Source organism: Mya arenaria, chromosome 13 (genome assembly GCF_026914265.1).
Source record: "Mya arenaria isolate MELC-2E11 chromosome 13, ASM2691426v1".
NCBI lineage: Eukaryota > Metazoa > Mollusca > Bivalvia > Myida > Myidae > Mya > Mya arenaria.
The window spans coordinates 20,470,783-20,490,258 of NC_069134.1; the positions used below are offsets into that span (position 1 = coordinate 20,470,783).

General features: G+C 34.0%; 1 protein-coding gene and 1 long non-coding RNA gene across 2 annotated transcripts; both read left to right on the forward strand.

Annotated features, from left to right (window-relative positions):
• The first annotated feature begins 954 nt into the window (after positions 1-954).
• Positions 955-8,594, forward strand: LOC128213526 (uncharacterized). Its single transcript, XR_008257748.1, has 3 exons — positions 955-1,050; positions 8,305-8,340; positions 8,481-8,594. It is a non-coding gene; the product is annotated as an uncharacterized LOC128213526 (long non-coding RNA).
• Positions 8,595-9,957: 1,363 nt separating this feature from the next.
• Positions 9,958-14,809, forward strand: LOC128212824 (collagen alpha-5(VI) chain-like). Its single transcript, XM_052918165.1, has 4 exons — positions 9,958-10,064; positions 12,707-12,823; positions 13,367-13,942; positions 14,153-14,809. Exons 1-4 carry the CDS (start codon positions 10,022-10,024, stop codon positions 14,725-14,727), a joined length of 1,311 nt encoding a protein of 436 aa, XP_052774125.1. The 5' UTR covers positions 9,958-10,021; the 3' UTR covers positions 14,728-14,809.
• Positions 14,810-19,476: the final 4,667 nt, after the last annotated feature.

The window sequence follows — 19,476 nt, forward strand, 5'->3', positions numbered from 1 at the left end:
CATGGTAAGTATCCCGGTCCGAAAATATCCAGACTTATCATGAATCGGGTTACACACAACTAGGACCCCGCATGGTAAGAGTTATTAAAACTCAAATCTAGGTCTTGTTAGGCTTTTAGTTTTTCAGGAATTGTTTTCACAATATTAAAGCTCAAATGTCTTCATAAATGTTACTTCCTTATTTACAAAATTGGTAATTATTTCACTTTATTGACATTTTCCAATATTAAAATAACTTAAATAATGTTTAGAAAATGTAATGTATTGTTTTAATACAGTGCAATTTTTGTGTATTTTAATGCGTAAAATTCGCCTCCTCTTTTTTCAATTTAATATTGGTAAGTTTTTAAGTGTTCTGCATTCACTTTTGCTTTAGCATACCCTTAAAGCTAAACAGATGTCTTGCTGAGTGATATTCAATGTATCTTTGATTAAAAGTGTAGTTTATACATGTAAACATGTTTTATAGTCAATATCATTGATGTTTTATATGCACAGTATGTAAGATTTAAACTGTGTGTTTAATAAGAACTTTGAAACTTTGAGTGTATTAAAGCATGCATTAATAGCAGTTTAAGAATTTAAAATGACAAGTAAATGATATAAAAGAAATTTTCACTGTTTTTATGTTGTTTTCTGATTTTCACCCTTTAAGAGTATGTTTTGTGCCTTTTATCCTTTTTTTTTTTTTTTTTTTTTTCGACCACCCAGTGGACATTTTTTCCAAAAAATCTTGTAAACCAAAAAATAAAAAAGGAGTGGCCTTACATTGCATTTTTCTGATAGGTTCAATTGTTTACGTTTTCACGAGGCGAGTCGTTATCAGATTGAATGAAACACTTACAACCATATTAAATGACTGGTCGTTTACGGAACGAATCGCTATCAATAAAATGAACGAATCATTTCAGGCCTTATCTTGTGCCAGTGAAAAGTTCCTTTGCATTCAGGAAGCGAAAAGTTGTTTTATTCACTTCTAATGCATTTGTTGGAGGCTTTACATGATGGATACTTTTGGTTTTTGGATGATTTTCTTATTGCTTATCACAAGTGAGTACTTAAGAACATGTATAGTGTATAATACTAAAAACATAACATAATGTCTTATGTCACAGGCTTATTGACTTTGAAGCGAAGAAGTGTGCATGTCAAACTCATGCCAAATACGCGCTACTAAAATTTGTTGTTTTCACTTTGTGGCTGTATTAGAAATGTTCGCATCCTTCACGTTCTTAGGTAAATTTAGAAAAAAAGGTAAAGCAATTTATATTTTGCATTCTTAAATCAAGTATTTTGTTTTGCAAATATTGGCAATAAACAGCTACCTGCGATTGTGATTTAATTATTTAATTAACATTGAAGGAATCTATGTCGGAATTGTGTTTTAAAACTGTTTGTACTTTTTTCGTTTACTCTGTAGACATTAACATTAAAATATTTTTGATACTATAAGTTGTGTACACCTGTGCGTGGTTTGACTGGGACATTTTAGGAAAACTGTTTACTCATACTTAAAGGTTTCTACAATTTCAATCATAATATTGCAACTAATTATGTTTTGCTTTACCGGATTAAGATTTACCTCAGTTCACAGCGCAACAGAACATTTGCTATTTTCATGAATTTTACAACAACTAGAATAGTTCAGAATTTAAATAATCGTAATTTTAAGATATAGTAATTAATCCTAATTATGTTTCAACGGTATCGAGTTATTCGTCCATAGCATGGATTGATGGATGCTTTTGTCCAAGGAAATGATAAATTAAATAAATTAAGACAAAATAATATTCTCAAAGTCACGGATCATGATCCACAGATGCATTGAATGGTGCCTCCGTGCGGATACCAATTGCGGATATGGAATACGGAGTGCGTACACGGAGTCATGTAAAACCGGCCATTATACTCAGTTTGTCAAAATCACTTCCTTTAACTGAATAACTTGCCAGAATTTATGGTGTCAGAGGTGTTCCGAGCATCAAACACATTTTGAAAAGAAATTCGGCCAGGTCTATTTCCGGCAAGGCAGACTCATCTCTGCTATCAAAATCCCTCTTGTTGGGAATTAGTCTTTGACTAAAATTCGATATCGGGAAATAAGTCGTTGACTGAAATCCGCTATATGCCAGAACCTAGTAGAGTAAAATAATTATATATGCACAATGATCGTAACCGGCATATTTAGTTAACTTACCACCAGCACTTTGTTTTAAATTGTTCTTATTTTTTAATGATTATAGAAATTAACATAGTCTTATAATAATAATAACAACTTTATTTAACGAAGGTTACATACTACGTGTACAATTATTACAGACATACTACTTATTTCCAGCATGGCCTTCACACAAAAAGTATTGCAAAACACATATACTAAGTTACATATTAAGCAACATAAAAAAAAAAAAAAAAAAAAAAAAAACATACAAACACACTATCACTATCATACATTTCTTCGACAAACACAACTCAGTTTAATATGATGATTATAAATTACAATAATTTCATACTGTAAATAATGTAGATATATTCAATAAAACCACATTCAATCAATATATTTTCAACATTTACATATTTGGTAGTATCCATTACAAGTTGTTGCAAGAATGTCATATACGTACATAAACACAATTCACAAGTCATGTAAACAGTGAACTTTTTATTATAATGTGAATTAAATAAAGTGTCAAGATTGTTTTTCATGTGATAAAATTATTCTGCCAATAAGTAGCCTTTTAATGCATGTTTAAAGGCTGGTAGCTTATCTTTACATTGAATGTATGTAGAAAGAGAATTCCAAATTTTCATTGCTTTATAGGCAAATGTATTTTTGATATAGTTTGTTCTAGGTTTAACAACAAAACGATCCTTGTTTTCTGAAGAACGCAAGCTATAGTGCTCATTTTTGGCAAATGTTAACAATTCTGTGAAGTACGAAGGAGTCAAACATAATAGCACCTGTCTTCAAAAGATAGCAACCCTGACTGTTTGAATATGTTTCCACAGTGGCTAGTTCCCGACTTCATTATTAGCTTAATCGCTCTTTTCTGAATATAAGTGATGTTTGTGGTATCTGAGGAATGTGTAAGTCCCCAGACACTACAACAGTACTCAATGTTTGACATGATATATGCATTATAATACAATAATTTCATCTCATCTGTTAGATAATATGCTATTCTTCTTAGAAATGCCAATTTTGAATTAAGCTTATTCACTGCAGTCTTAACATGTGTATGCCATGACAATGTCTGATAAACATGCACCCCGAGGACCTTTTGACATTTCACGTTTTCTACTGACAATCCATCTATTGATAGTTCAAGTTGCAATGCATGTTTTCCTTATAATTAGTACATAGAATCATACATTTGGTTTTTGATGGATGGATTGACATATTATTTGTCTTACACCAACAGTTCACACTATTAAGACTTGTTTGTAGATCTGATTGAATGCTCAATATATACTACTCAAAATTTGATAGGGATCATGTTTTTTAATATAAAGTACATTTCAAGAAAACGATATATCAACACTAAATGTTATCAAATGGCATTGTTTCAGGTTTCAAATGTCATAAGATATCAGTACCAAACCAATTCCGTTCAAGCGTAACGGACTCCTAAACATGATATGAGTCAAAAACAGGCGTATTTCAGGTTGTCAACAAATTTGGAAAGTCAATAGAATATCTTTGAACTTATCTTAAACCAATGTTAGTAGCGTAAGTGATGTCCACGAGCGTCAATAACAGCTTGACATCGCCTCCGCATGTTGCTGATAAGTCTCCGAAGCTGTTGCTGAGGGAGTCTGACCAATTCCTCCCGAAGCGCTGTTCTGAGCTGAGAAACCGTTGTTGGCTGGACCGGACGAGCAGAAACCAGGCATGCTCGATTGGGTTCATGTCGGGGGAACGAGCTGGCCAGGCCATTCTCTCGATGGTAGCATTTTCCAGAAATTGATTTGTGATGTTTGCTCTGTGTGGGCGCGCATTATCATCCATGAGAATGCAATCAGGACCGATTGCACCTGAAAACGGTCGAACATAAACGTCCAGAATCCCGTTACAATAACAAACAGCCGTCAACGTACCGTTTTCAATTACGTGTAAGACTGTTTTCACGTGCATGCTGATTCCAGCCCATACCATGACTGAGCCCTTGCCAAAACGGTCATGTTCGGCGACACAAACTGGGGAAAAACGTTCATTACGATCTGTAAAGTCAATACACAACTTTGACTCGTGAGTAAAAAGCACTGTGGTCCATTTGTTTAACGTCCATCCAACGTGTTGACGTGCCCAGTCCAAACGCTCCTGGATGTGGTATCAGGTCAATGGGATGCGAATTGCCGGTCGTCGTGCCATCAGGCCAGCACTATGCAAACAATTTCTGATGGTTTGCGTTGAAACTCTTAGGTCTGTGGCGTTCCGGAAGTCATTACGTAAAGAAGTGGCGTTACGAAAGCGGTTACGTTTGGCTAAAACTACAATGTAACGATCCTGAACGTCAGATGTAGCCTTTGCACGACCACCACCATGTCGATGTTGAGCATTTCCATTGGTTTGATAACGATTCCACATCCTGCAAACTACACTTTGTGACACATTCAGGTGTTCAGCCACAGTCCTCTGAGACAACCCTGCCTCAAGCATTCCAATGCCAACATGCATTTCATCAGGAGTTAAACGTCTTCTGTTTGGCATTTTGAACACAATGTGCTAGATGGTCTGAGTAAAAATCGAATACACAAAGCAAAAAACAAGAAATGACCACATGTTAAAGTTGTTACATGTATGCCAAAACGCCTTATTTCGTGGGTATGCAGTTTTCCGTGCCGCCCATGCAGCTGCTGGTAGCAATACAATCAAACTCATCGTACATTCTGGAGGCCTACGAAGGGATAAAACTAATGCTTTGAAATTAAATAAGCATGCTTATTTGGTTAAGTTTTTACAAATAACTAATCAAGTGATCCTTATCAAATTTTGAGTAGTATACTTGGACATATTTTGTATAACGTGGAATCATCTGCATATAAGTCAATACATGAATTGGAAGAAATTAAAGGCATATCATTGATGTATATTAGAAAATGTAAGGGACCGAGAATTGATCTTTGAGGGACACCCGACATAGTTTTCATTTTCTCAGAATTAATGTTGTTCCCTTTCACAAATTGCATCCTGTTAGTCAGATAGGACCTAAATAATTTCATAGACCTTTATGTGAAGTGATAAAGTTTAAGTTTGTGTAAGAGTATTTCATGGTCAACTAAGTCAAATGCTTTTCGGAGATCGAGATGAATGGCCTCTACATAATCACCACTGTCTATACCCTTCAACCATGTATCTATAAGATGGGTTAATGCAGTCTGACATGAGTGATTTGGACGGAAACCAGACTGATTTTTGTGTATAATATCCGTTCTCTTAAAAAACATTTGCAACTGAGACGCAATATGTCGTTCAAATAGAGAAAGTATTGAGAATGGATATAGGGCGATAGTTCCCCGGTTCGTATTTATTTTCTGATTTGTGTATCGGGACAACAGAAGCTTCTTTCAATTTGTCAGGAAATATACCGCTTTCTTTACTGTTATTGATGATAGAAGCTATTGCAGAAGTAATGTAATCGCCACAATAGCGTAAAATGTTTGGTCCTATTCCTTCAGACCAGTGGACTTTGAAATGTCAAGTTTATCAATGATGTGCTTAACATCAAGGGCTGTAATATTTTCCACATTAAATTGATGATGCCGCAATTTTTCATCCAGATATTTCTGCAGAGTAGAAAAATGTTCCTTAGCAAATGGGTTTCTTATAATAATTATATTAGATATATTGGTGAAGTGAGAATTTAAGGCTTCCAATATTTCCACTGTACCCTCAATATCTTTTTCATTTATGATAAGTTTATTTGGAATACTTAATTGGTGTTCTTTGTTGTTATTTGTGATATCATTCAGGTTTTGCCAAAGAAACTTTGAAGATTTATTATTTTTGATAGCATCGTTATAGAAGGAATTTTTGCTTTTGCGTATCATAGATGAAATTTTGTTTCGTGTTTTTTTTGTAATTCTCAAAATCTTTGTGCAAAAAATAATAATCCCTCAAAAAAATTGTTTGTTTTTTTTATCCGAGAACCAAAACGATTGACTCGCATGTTTAATACTCTTTTGCTTGATTGTCGTATGGTTAGAAAGAGCAGTATGAATTGTATCATATAAAATGTTCAAAGCAAAGTTTGGATCTGCTATTGAATCGATAAGGATCAGATTTGAGTTATCTAAATCTGCTTTAAAAAGATCTTCATCGAAGCTTTTATAACATTGAATCGTGACTGTTTTTCACTTGTTTCTTTTTTACTGATCTCGTGAAAGCGATAGGCAAGTGGTCGCTTATGGTATAATTATATACAGCAATATCTGAGACGAGATCTTTTCTTGTTGTGTATATATGGTCTATAATAGACTAACCATGTTTATGAATCCTAGTTGGCGTTTCAATGATTTGAGAGAGTCCAAACTTGGAAAGAAAATTTTCCCATTTGTCATTATTGAATTTATTTGTTTTGTCTGGAATATAATTGATGTTAAAGTCCCCTAGAGCATATACTTCACTATCCTTGCTTCCTAATTTATTTTTTTGAGTTTCATATAGATCTATCCAGTTTTGTGAAGAATCAGGAGGTCTATATACAAAGTTTACTAAAAACGATTTACTTCTGGGTAAAGAGATTTGAACCCAGACGGATTCTAAAGTGTCGGGCTCTAAATCATATCGCTTAACATATGAGAGCTTATTTGAGATGTAGACAATTATACCCCCGCCCCCTTTGTCGAGGCGATCTTTGCGCACGAAGCTATAACCAGGAATAACTTATTCATTATCATGTACACTGGGTGTCTTGAGCTTTAATTTCGTTTCAAATTTGACATTTATTTCTTGCATACTTTAACGGCAAATATTTATCGCAGTGGTGCAAAATTATAATGTAGGATGTTCGATTTTTCTTTTGTTCGTCACAATTGAGACAATATTGAAATATGTGGCCGCAACAAATACTTTTAAATTGGGTATACCTGTTCTAAAATGAGCCATTTTTACGATGATTTCTAATGTCTGTAATTCAATTTTTAAAAGTCGGTTGGTTATAGATCATCTTGTGATTAAGATCATTGTTTCATTCGCAGACAATTAGAAGAGAAGTGAGACTCTGTGTCATTCAATTCTATGCCACTTTGCGGCAAAAAAGATTTTTACGATAAATAACGCTTCTATATTTTGTTTTATTCTTGGCGGGAAACCAACCTTGCCGCATCTAGTGCCGTAACCGTGTAGTTACTTTCATGTTAAAAACTTTATGTCATGCATCCTTGCGTCATTACTTTCTTGAACCATTTATGTGCAAGAATGTTGCAATTCAGTTAATGCGGAATAATCCGACAGCACTAATTTTTTGTTCAGCAAAAAAGTTGGTCGATTAAAAGTGGTACCCATTCAAAAGTGCAGCTCGCTAAGGAAGCCATCTTCCCGTTGAACAACAGTGTAACGAACGGTGGTTGATTTTATTTTTATACATAAACATATGAATACACTCATCCCTTACAACCATTGATAAGTCCCTAATACAAAGAGATTATTTATGTTCATAGTTCCGACTATACAATAAAGGATATATCCCGTTCATAAAATTTCACACAATAAAATACTTTCGAGTATCGTATTTACTTGCTGAATGGGGCGTTCCCTTCGTTGCCTTTACGACAATAAGTATTAACTTATATTTTGCTTTATCCAACACTCAAAAGCAATGCATGATTTGCATTTTGTATATTTTGGGTATGTATTTTATTTACGTTTAATAGAATTCTCTTTTTCGAAACTTTGCCCCCGCAGGTAACGTATTTATGGATGTTTTGTAAACACTGTATCAGTCAGTTTGATTAAACTAGTTGAAACATTATATGCTTAAATGTTTATATGACAATGATTTCAAAATACTTCTATCATCATAAGTACACATGACAATACTTATTATGGAATATTTTCAACTACACTGGTACATGTATTGTTAAAACGAAAAGTGAGTCTTTTCAGTTCGCTTTTTTAGTACATGTGTGCATATTTTCAAGATTTGAAGGGAAATATTTGTGTCAAGATATTCACATATATTGTAGAACACGTTTGCACTATAAACAATATACTAACTCTTAAACCTTTTGCCTCTCCAATTATTCACATATTAATACAGTAATGTATTAATAATAATAATGCCATTCTTTTGTAACTTTCAGCTCACAAAGTGTGCAACGCCGGGGCACGCCCATCGAGTGAGTATTAAGAAGATTAAAGTATTTCATGAGCGAATTGTAATGTGATGGTTGTTTTGTTTTCTCTTTCTATCATTTTATATCCCAATACACTAATCTGCATTTTGTAAAATATCCTTTTGTTTATTCATTTTGTGAAGATTGCCATCACCAGTGTAAAGGAGGTGATAGCACATGTATACCTAACTCTTCCGGTGTGGGATTTCACTGCAGCTGTAGCGCAGGGTGGACCGGAACTTACTGTAAACAGATAGGCACGTTGATTAAATGTTCTTTGTACAGTTGCTATTATATACATTTATTGCTTCAATATAACACTCAATACACGAACTTTGACCAAATGACGGTTAAATGACAAACACAGCAGTAAATTTTAGGTCTCAAAAGGTGTTTTATAATATTCAGACATGTGGCATGCATTTGATTTACACATACATCTGACAAAAGAATTGAATGACGTAGTTTAAAGGGACTCGCTCATATTTTGATACCAACAATTTGTTTTCCCGGTAATAAAATGAAAAACAATCATTTTATAATAAGTAAACTCTTTGATACCGTAATTGCAGAAAAAATACAATCCAATATTTAAAAACGTTATCTTAACTACTTGGCGAAAAGGACTTATACATAAATAATTGCATAATTATTTAATCTTGAAGGAATCACGTGATAATGTCAATCAACCTACCACGCTACAGCAATGCGCTGTATAACGGTTTTGAAAATCGTACACTTTAAAGAAAATAATTATTTGAGCATATATAAACATTTGTTAAAGGGTTCCGATTGTCGGTGTCTTAGTTTAAATACTCCTGATGATTTGACACACTTTATTTGGTACCAAAAAGAGGAAATCCGTAAAAAGTGCATTTTACAAACCATGGGCGGGTTCCTTTAAAGACAGCATAGGGCGACTATTGATACATTCTGCAATGTAGATCGTTCTGAAGCACCAACAACATACTTCAAAAATAACATACTTGATCGTAACTCTACCTTAAAGAAGGTGCGACACGACGAGCGATCGCTATCACCGGCATAAGCCTAATTGTATTTCTAAAAATCATAAACATTTCAATGAAAACGACATGCCTAATCGTCGGATGACATATCCAATGATCCAGACAAAGATCTCAAATTAAAACAATATATAACGTCGAAAATTCACAATTACAACACATTTATTCTTTCTTTAAGGGTACTTACTACTTATTTGGCAATAAAACAGGGACAACATAAGCAAAATCATATTACTAAAGATAACATTTAAAATATATATCCTGTCATCAATTGAATATCTCAGTAATCAATTGTATTGATGTATTAGCATTATCATCTCTAATGGCAATAACAATGCATCAGAAATGAACAATTCTGATTTTCGTGTTGGTCAAATTGATGCGTTTTATAATTTCCAAGCACCATAGCATTGTCTTTTTGTTCATCCGTTACTATAGTATTGTGATCAGATGAAATTTACTCAATTTTGCTCAAAATTCACAGACATTTACATTAACATAAGGAGATGCATATAATTCGTGCTTGGATCGCATTAATCGGTAACATTTGTCACATTCCTGTTACTATTCTTTATCTGTTTCCAGACTGCACGTATTCGATTTACTGTTTGAACGGTGGTACATGCATTCCTGGTGCAGGATTCACGTCCTATTCGTGTATGTGTGCAGGAGGATGGAAAGGAGACAATTGTGAAACCATTGGTATATGCTTAAAGATCTCATACAAATCTTAATGCTTATAATTATCAATCATTAATATGGTACCTGTTACAGCATACTCTATAATCTTAGGCTTTAACGTTAACCTTTTTTTCAAATTGGTCGCCTATATAGCAAGGGAACTCGTATCAATTTTGGTTGACATGGTTCTATGTCTTTGGCGTTTGCCCAGTGTCATTAAAAACGGGTTTATGTTTAAACTTTTTGCTATTGAGCTTGTTTCTGTAGCTTTTCGCATGAATACTAAACGTTAAACTTTTTTTTCCAAATTGGTCGCCTATATAGCAAGAGAACTAGTATTAATTATGAGTTTGGCTCTCCTGTAAGCTAGCCGTCTTTTGCTAGCCTAGCGAATCCTTTTTTTAATGTTTTTCCCCTGTTCCCGTTTATTTTACAAAATAAACATAACACACTATATATAAAGATATATATAAAAATGTAATATCAGTTTAACAAATTGGTTAAATAGGAAATATTTGGAAACGTTGCCCTTGATATTATATCGTAAAATTATAACAAAAGCGCTCAAATAACGTATAGAGATGCATTTATTTTTCAAAATGGTTTGAACAACGTCAATTTAAACAGCAACATATTTATCGGGTTGGATTTCTTTCGCAAATAGAGTAGGACTAATAAAAACAATAGTCCTATAGCGGAAACACGAGTTCAAGTCAAAAATAGAAGAAAAAGAATGTTCTGAGTTTGACAAAGTACCATTGAGAATGTTTTCCAACTTTCCGTTTTAATGATAAACCGATAGTTTTATTTAATCGTAAGATGCAATAAATAGGGCAATGAAAACGAACTAACTGAAACAGAAATGTTTCTCAGACAACATTTTAAAAAAACAATAGCTGGTCCTGAAAATAGAGACAAGTCGAGACTCAGATGATTCAGTAAAATAATGAGCCATGGATTACTTGTGAGAAATGGAAATGCTGTCATAAAGAAATAATCATTTGACAAAATGGCACTCATGTTCGTTGATGACTATGCCTGACGTTCTACCGCATCGAGCTTTAAATGGGCTTCTTTATCGAATTTTTTACTAAAATTAAGAAAAATAAGATATTTTACTTTACAAAATTCTAAGATTATAAGTATATTTAATGGCCGCGGGTGTAAGATCACTCTGCGTGAGGGTTAAGATGAACGTATCTTACACGAGCGGCCGTGGTATAGATGCCATTTCTTCCACCGCAGTAAAACAAAATATAGTTAAAATGTATTTTATGAATGGAACTCTTTTGTGCGTAGAGAAAATACTTCGTTTTTTGGATATGTAATATTTCTTGACTGTCATAGATATGCGCGCAATGATTCAAAATATGCAAATAGTCAAATTGTTCTGTAAATAGTTCTGAGAAGAGTGCAGCATTATTTCTTGAATGCATCGCGAAAACGTTTTTTGGTGCCATTCAAAGGGAGCAAAGATTTATTTGGGTTCTAAATATTGAAACAAGACATGGTTTTCATGGTGCTACCGCCGGCGGTCATCAATAAGGGAGGTCATTGCGTGATAACAATGAAAAGTAGTTCCATGCGGGTACTTCTTATCTTTGCCAATGAACAACATTAGGATTTTATAACATTGCCAAAAATTTGAATCTACTTATTTGTGGGAGAACCAGCTATGCGGAACTAATGTTCGATCTTCCTTCTTTATTGACTTTTTTTTGGCATTTTTCACATGATGATATCAAAGTACATTGTATGTTGCTGTTATTTTACTAGTTTTGTTATAAACACCGTTTTTTACTACAAAATGGTCGAAATGGAAGCGGCAATGGACATTTGGCCGGTAAATTGATAAATTGATAACAATGTACGTTGAAAATATGGATACAATTGCGTTTCCTGTACAAATTAAAAAAAAACAACAGAGGAATCATGTTTATACTTCAAACGGGCAGTGAATTATAAACATTTTTCGCCTCATCCCATTAGCAATTAAATTACTGAGAACGCACTTTTGTTATTTTCGCCATGTAAAATATATGAAAATTAGCACAGTGAAGTCTTTGGTTACTGACGCTATATGTTTTACACACAAAGGCGACATTTTCTAGTACAACGTGAGCTTTGCAAAAACATATTCACCATTTGACATCCATCGAAGAAAGAGGCAAGATCACCCTCCATACTGACATATCAGTTATTGTAAAACATGCTTACAATTTGGAATTTAAATGTTACTTAAACTTGAACTTTAAATTACATACAAAAAATGCAAACCCTCGTGCGTCTTTTCGCAATATATTTAATCCTAAGTAATACGTTAGAGCTTTAGTTAAGTGTATCACTTATAATTAGTATCTACCGTCATTTAGTCAGTTGTTAGTTCATTTAATAAAATACGAATTGGAATAAGGACTGTAATAGGTGCCAAATCCCGTTTACTCTATGAGTATTTATGCTAATTTCAAGCCAAAGACATAATAGGTCCTTAGTAACAAGATTTTTTTCTTTATAAAACAACCATATTGGCTTTTATTAAAACAATAGTGTCACCATGTGGGTCAAGTTGTTAAGTTCTTCTAAACGTTACGCGGAACAATCTAAATACCAAATCAGATTATAACATGTTACTGAATAAACCATGTTTCTTTTCTGTATTGAAGATTGTTCATACCCTGGTCATTGTTCAAATAATGGAACGTGCAAACCAAACACGTACCTTACAGACTTCCGGTGCGACTGCCCTTATGGAGGAGCAGGAAAACAGTGTCAAAACACAGGTAAAATATGAAAACCCTTTGAAGCTTAACTTCAATTCAAAATAAAATGCAAACTACAGAAACAAGATGCCAAAGAAATTAACGATGACTTTATATAGAATCACAATGTTTAAAGCCCAAGATACACCAAACGAGTAACAGAAGACTTCACAATATAACACCACATATTGCATAAACATGCTATGATATTTGTGATACACATGTTAATAAAAACATAATTCAAAACACCGTATGTAATATATGCATATTTGCATGGTAGGCAATAAGAAATGGTTGTGATTGATTTTGATTTTGATTTCATAAAGACACTAGAAATCTGTACGTCTTGACTATAAACTAACACACATGTTACATACACTGACAAGAAAGCATCGCATAAAATAAATATAATATATTCAAACAGGTCAATGTCCTTAAGCCTTTTGCTATACATTTATGTATGGGTTTTCTTTTCTTTTTATAAGATATGATTCTGCGTTTGACCTGGTTGTATTGAAGATATGAATTGATGTTTATGTAGTAATTCCTTGTCTATTTCAACAGATGTCTGTTCTCCGTTCAAAGAAGCAGACGTGGTTTTCTTGTTGGATACGTCAGCAAGTGAGAACAGTACCAACGTCTTTAGACAGAAGTCGTTCATGTTGAAAATGATAACAAATGTTACAAATTCTACGACAAATTTGAGCAACCACCAGTTTTCTCTCGTAACATTTGCTTCTAGACCTAAAACGATTTTTTATTTAAACACTTACCACAACCAACAGTTAATGGTTGATGCAATTGAGAATGTTTCCACTGCAATGACATTCGGAGGATCTACCTATTTGGAACGAGCTCTCGACTTGGTCCAGTCCGAGATATTTACAAAACGCCACGGAGCAAGAGACGGTGTCGGCCGTTACGTGTTTATTTTGTCGGATGGGCTTTGGTCTAGGCCAGTCGATGTAATGGCTAAAGCCAATTTCCTCAAATCAAAAGCCCAGATATATGGTATAGCGACTGGATCACAAATAAAACATTCCCAACTGCTAGATATATCAACTTTTGACAATGTTTATCCAATTGGATCACCAGACGTAGTACACATGATTGCAAAAGAAATAGTGTTTGGATGCAAAGGTAACGATTCATGTAACAATCATTATTTTATGCAGCACCGAAAACCATCATTCTTTATTACTGCGTTTGGAAAAGCAAATGTGTATTTGAATATGTAACGTATATTTTGATATGTTTAGATGTAAGTCAATAGACAATATCAGTCACTTACTTCTCGTCTGTTTATGTTTGTGTTGTTTATGTTGTCTGATTGTGTCTGACATATCACAGGTTGCTCAAGACGGGGTACAGATGTTTTGCTTGCTTTCGACTTGCTGTGGGACAATGCTTACAAAGAATTTGAAACGGCACTGGATGCAGGAAAGTTGATCATTAACGGTCTGAGTCTGTATCCAAATGGCTCTGACGTATCTATTACGACGTATGGAAACGACTTTAAAACAATTGTTTCATTCAACGAAAATAAGCCAAAGCAGGCACTGATGCAAATCCTTAACAGCAAAATAAAGCAAGAAAAGACAGTGTCTGCTATGGATGAATCTGCATTCATTAATAATATAGAAACCAGCTTCCGCAGTATCGTTAGACCAAGAAGGAAGTTTTTTATTCTTTTCACACAAGGCAGCACTATGAACACTTGTTTAGGTCTCTTTCAGAGATTTGCGAAGAAATTTGATGTAACCGTTGTCACCATAGGAGTAGGTTGGAGAACGAACATTAAGAATCTGTTGGAAATATCCTCTGACCCAGCATACACGTATGTACTGGGAGATGAAATGGGTGCAGACGAAACAGTGCTATATTCTTTGTTTTCTTCTTTAGAATATGATCAATGTCCTTTGTAGTTCTATTACTGAAGAATGTAATTATCACACATCAACGACGTGGTCGTACCACGTAAACAAAATTAATGTATAGTCTTTTCAAAATGAGTTTAATTGTATTTTGTCATTCATATGTTTGTTTCAATATTCTTTCTCTTGTTGTTACTAGCTATACAGACAAAACATTATAATAATGTCTATATGGTGAACTTTTTATCTCTTACATTTACAAAGATTAAAGTTAACACATACGAGTATGAATGTCTTAAACATTCTACATTGTGCATGTTACTGTGACTACCATGATGAATAAGGTACCAGGGTAAAGTAACGGCTTCCAATGATGCAATTATGATAAAATATGTTCCATGTGTTAAGATTTATGTTCGTTCAAGTGATGTGAATTAGTTGAATACATTTACATTTTAATTAACTTTAACAGGTCAGAAGACCTAAAGCTATATTTGCACAGGTTATATGCGCTATGTTGCATTTTCCATGAAATGGCCAAGCGGTTTCAATAAAAGGGTATGATCAATTTCTAGTACATATTCCTTAGTAAAGTTTTATTCTTATACAAATGTTTTGTGTTTCGTATGAAAAATTTCACTGGGTTTAATAACGGAATAACGGAAAACGAAACATACATGTGATTTACTTTATTACATTACCAAATGTAACTGTTTCTCGATTTCATTTTTCATAATTAGATTGCTTTCTTTATAAATAAAGTGCTATAATAATTTTTAACTATTTGTAACACATTCAACTGTATATAATAGAACGGAGCAAACGGACCGCCATTGTCATACTCTTCCGTGACGCAACCGGGGCATCATGATCGGAATGATCCGTTCAGTGAAAATTGTGAGACTAAGGTGCTTGACTTTTGCAAAACTGTATTATATATTGAAAACGGTGTTAAAATAAGCAGAGCTCATAGAGTTGGAGAATATGTTCGTGGCAAAACTCGCCCGATTGTTGCAAAGTTTGTTGACACTAAATCTAAAATGATGGTTAAGGATGCACTCCGACGAGTTAAGCTTGATTATAGAGGCCCAAATGTGACAGACCAGTACCCACCGGAAGTTAACGAAAGGCGACGCCATCTTGTTCCGATCATGAAGCAGGCAAGACGCGAAGGCAATCGCGCAAATCTTGTAAGAGATAAACTTTATATTAACAACAGACTGTATAAGGCACATTTCCCGTCGCAACAGTTTGAACTTAAGGCTACGGGATTGCCCGCGTCTTCCGGGTGACCGACGCTAGCGCCACCGTCGACAGTCATGCCGGTGTATACAAGGGATAGCGAGACAACGAGGGCGAGCGTGCCGAGTTCGGCTGCGGTTACCCAATCACCTATGCCGTCACTTTCCATGTGGCCGCAGGCACCTGCGGCTTCTCTTGTGGAGCCACCGCGATCGTTACTGACGGCGGCCGGGGATCTACCAGTGACAACTGTAGCGTCTACTGGCGAGGCGACAATTCTTACGGCAACGACGGCAACAGCGCAGACGGATCCACCTTCGACCACTTCCGGTTCTCAATAGGGGCGCGGAGAAAAGTGTGTGTATGACTTGAACATTGGATCATGGAATACGGTTTAAAATCATGTGTTAATGACTCTGAATTTATTAATGTAATTCAAGCATTTGATATTGTATTTCTATGTGAAACATGGTTAAAAGATAATGACGCTATAAATATTAATGGTTATCATACTATTTTTGTACCAAGGCCAGACAGTAATAAATCTAGACGGGGACACGGTGGAGTATTACTTTTAATAAAGTCATCACTATTTCAAGGAGTAACGGTATGCGAAACAGATGACAGTGGATTTATATGGATTAAAGCCGATAAAATATATTCTAACATGGATAACGATGTATACATTTGTTGCGTGTATATACCCACTAGCAATTCAGTGTATTTTCAGAGGCATGAAATTGGGTTTTTTGAACTGTTAGAATCAGGTGTAAGAAAATATGGTGATCTTGGATTAGTTGCAATTTTAGGTGACCTTAACTCCCGCACGGGCGAACGGTCTGATGTTTTGTCAAATGTAAATGATTTTGAACGGTTTATACCAACTGTAGATAGAAATGATGGTGACGATTTATTTCCAATTAGGCACTCTATTGATAAATGTATCAATACATTAGGTATTAAATTGTTGGATCTATGTTTATCTAGTAATATGAAAATTGTTAACGGCAGATGTGGTAATGATGCACTTGTCGGCAATTATACTTACTTTTCGAATAACGGTAATAGTGTCATTGACTATTTGGTAGTGTCAGGGGATTTATTCCCCTTAGATAAAAAATTTACTGTTCATGATTTATACAGGTTTTCACCACATGTTCCAATTTCATTTATGTTAAAAAGTTGACATGCGCAATTTTGAGAATAGTGGCAATAATGCTGAGTTTGTGAAATTTACATGGAGCAATGAAAACACAAATATGTTTAAGATTAATATATCATCTTGTAGTAATGATTTTCATGGTATTGCTGATAGCATCACAAGTGGAGAATGTAACTTTGATGACAGTGTTGATTCATTTTCTAGTCTTTTATATGATAAAGCGTTTGCTGCATGTGGTAAAAGTGTAAAAACTAGTGGTTCTAGATGTAACCGAAAATATAAAAATGCTTGGTTCAATAATGAATGTGAAATTGCAAGGCGTGAATTTAGATTTGCAAATCGAATGTACAGAAAACATAACACTGATGAATTTAGCGCATTGTTGCATATGAAACGTAATAATTATAGTGGTATTACTCGTAAAGCTAAGAGGCAGTTTAATTTTCAACAAAGAAGTGAATTACATAATAAGTCTAAAACGCAGCCTCAGAAATTTTGGAAAGAAATAAAGAAAATCCGAAATATTAAGCCCAAAGAACATAATATTAGCAAAGATGATTTTATGAATCATTTTAAAAATCTTTTTGATGGCGAAACATTCTCAAATGATGTCATTGATAACCGTCAAAATGATGAAAACGTTAATATAGATCAGTTAGATGATGATTTTACGTTAGATGAAGTTGTAAAAGCAATAAGTTCATTAAAAAGAGGTAAAAGCGGTGGTGTGGATGATTTAACGCCTGAAATGTTTATTGAATGCAATGATGTTTTCGCACCAATTTTGTGTAAACTTTTTAATTATATGTATGTAAACTGTGTTTACCCCCAAAGCTGGACAAAAGGTATAATTGTACCATTGCCTAAAAAGGGAAATCTTAATGAAGTTAACAATTATAGAGGTATAACCCTTACAAGTATATTTTCTAAATTATTTTCTATATTGCTGGATAACCGATTGCGGAAATGGGCAGATAATGTTAGCCTTCTCACAGATTGTCAATATGGATTTAGAGGCAAAAGAAGTACTGTAGACGCTATTTTTGTATTGTCATCTATTATTAATAAGGTTATACACTATGATAAGCGAAAGTTGTACTGTGCCTTTATTGACTTTCGTAAGGCATTCGATGTTGTATATCGAAATGGTATATGGTATAAATTATTACAATATGGTGCATCTACAAAACATGTATCAATGCTTAAAAAGATTTATGAAGAAGTAAAGTCATGTGTATGTGTTAAATCGCAATATAGTGATTATTTTAACAGTAATATGGGTGTCAAACAAGGTGAACCCCTTTCTCCACTTTTATTTCTGGTTTTTTTTATAAATGATATGTAAGAGTATCTAAAATAGATAATATTGACTTTATCGCTATCGAAGAAATCCAACTATTCATGTTGTTGTTTGCAGATGATACTGTTTTATTTTCATATACAGAAAATGGACTTCAACAATTACTTAACAAATTACACGACTATTGTAATATTTGGGGTATATCTGTAAATATAGACAAAAGCTTCGTAATGGTTTGTAAAAAGGGAAATAGAATAGAAAATGTTAATTTGCAATATGATGGTCATAAATTGGATGCTGTTAACAAATTTATCTATCTAGGTATTACTTTATCACAAAATGGAACCTATTTGCAAGCGCAAAAGAAGTTATCGGAGCAAGCACTTCGTGCCTTGTTTTCATTGAATAGTCTTTTTGATGTTATGCTTTTAGATATACGTGATAAACTAAAACTATTTGATTGTATGATAATTCCTATTCTTAATTATGGTTCTGAAGTTTGGGGCTTCCATAAAGCCCAAGATATCGAGAGAGTACAACTAAAATTCTTCAAACAAATTTTAGGTGTAAGACACCAATCATGCAATGCTGCAGTTTATGGTGAATTGGCAAGATTCCCATTAAGTTTGTTTAGGAAAATACGAATTATCAAGTACTGGTTCAAGGTTAAACGTTATCCCGAGTCTCTTATGTATAAGGTATTTAATATGAAATCTGTTAATGGCGAATATACAAACACTTGGACAGTTAATCTGAAACAGTTGTTGAACGAGCTTGGATTTGCTTATTTATTTACATGTGATAATGTAACGAATATACAGATAGAAGCTGTCGTTAGAAGAATATAATATGATACTTACTTACAACAGTGGTATACAAATGTTAGAAATTCAGACACCCTACAGTGTTATGTTAATTTTAAACAAGATTTTGCAATTATGACATTCGTAGTATATCGTAACACAGTCGATGATTGCACGACGTACCTACAAAATTGGTTGAAATTTCATACAAGTCATGTAATCTCGAAGTCTCTTTTTTGCCAATATAAATGGCTAGATTTTCATCCATTTTTTAAATGGGGGTATTTTATTTT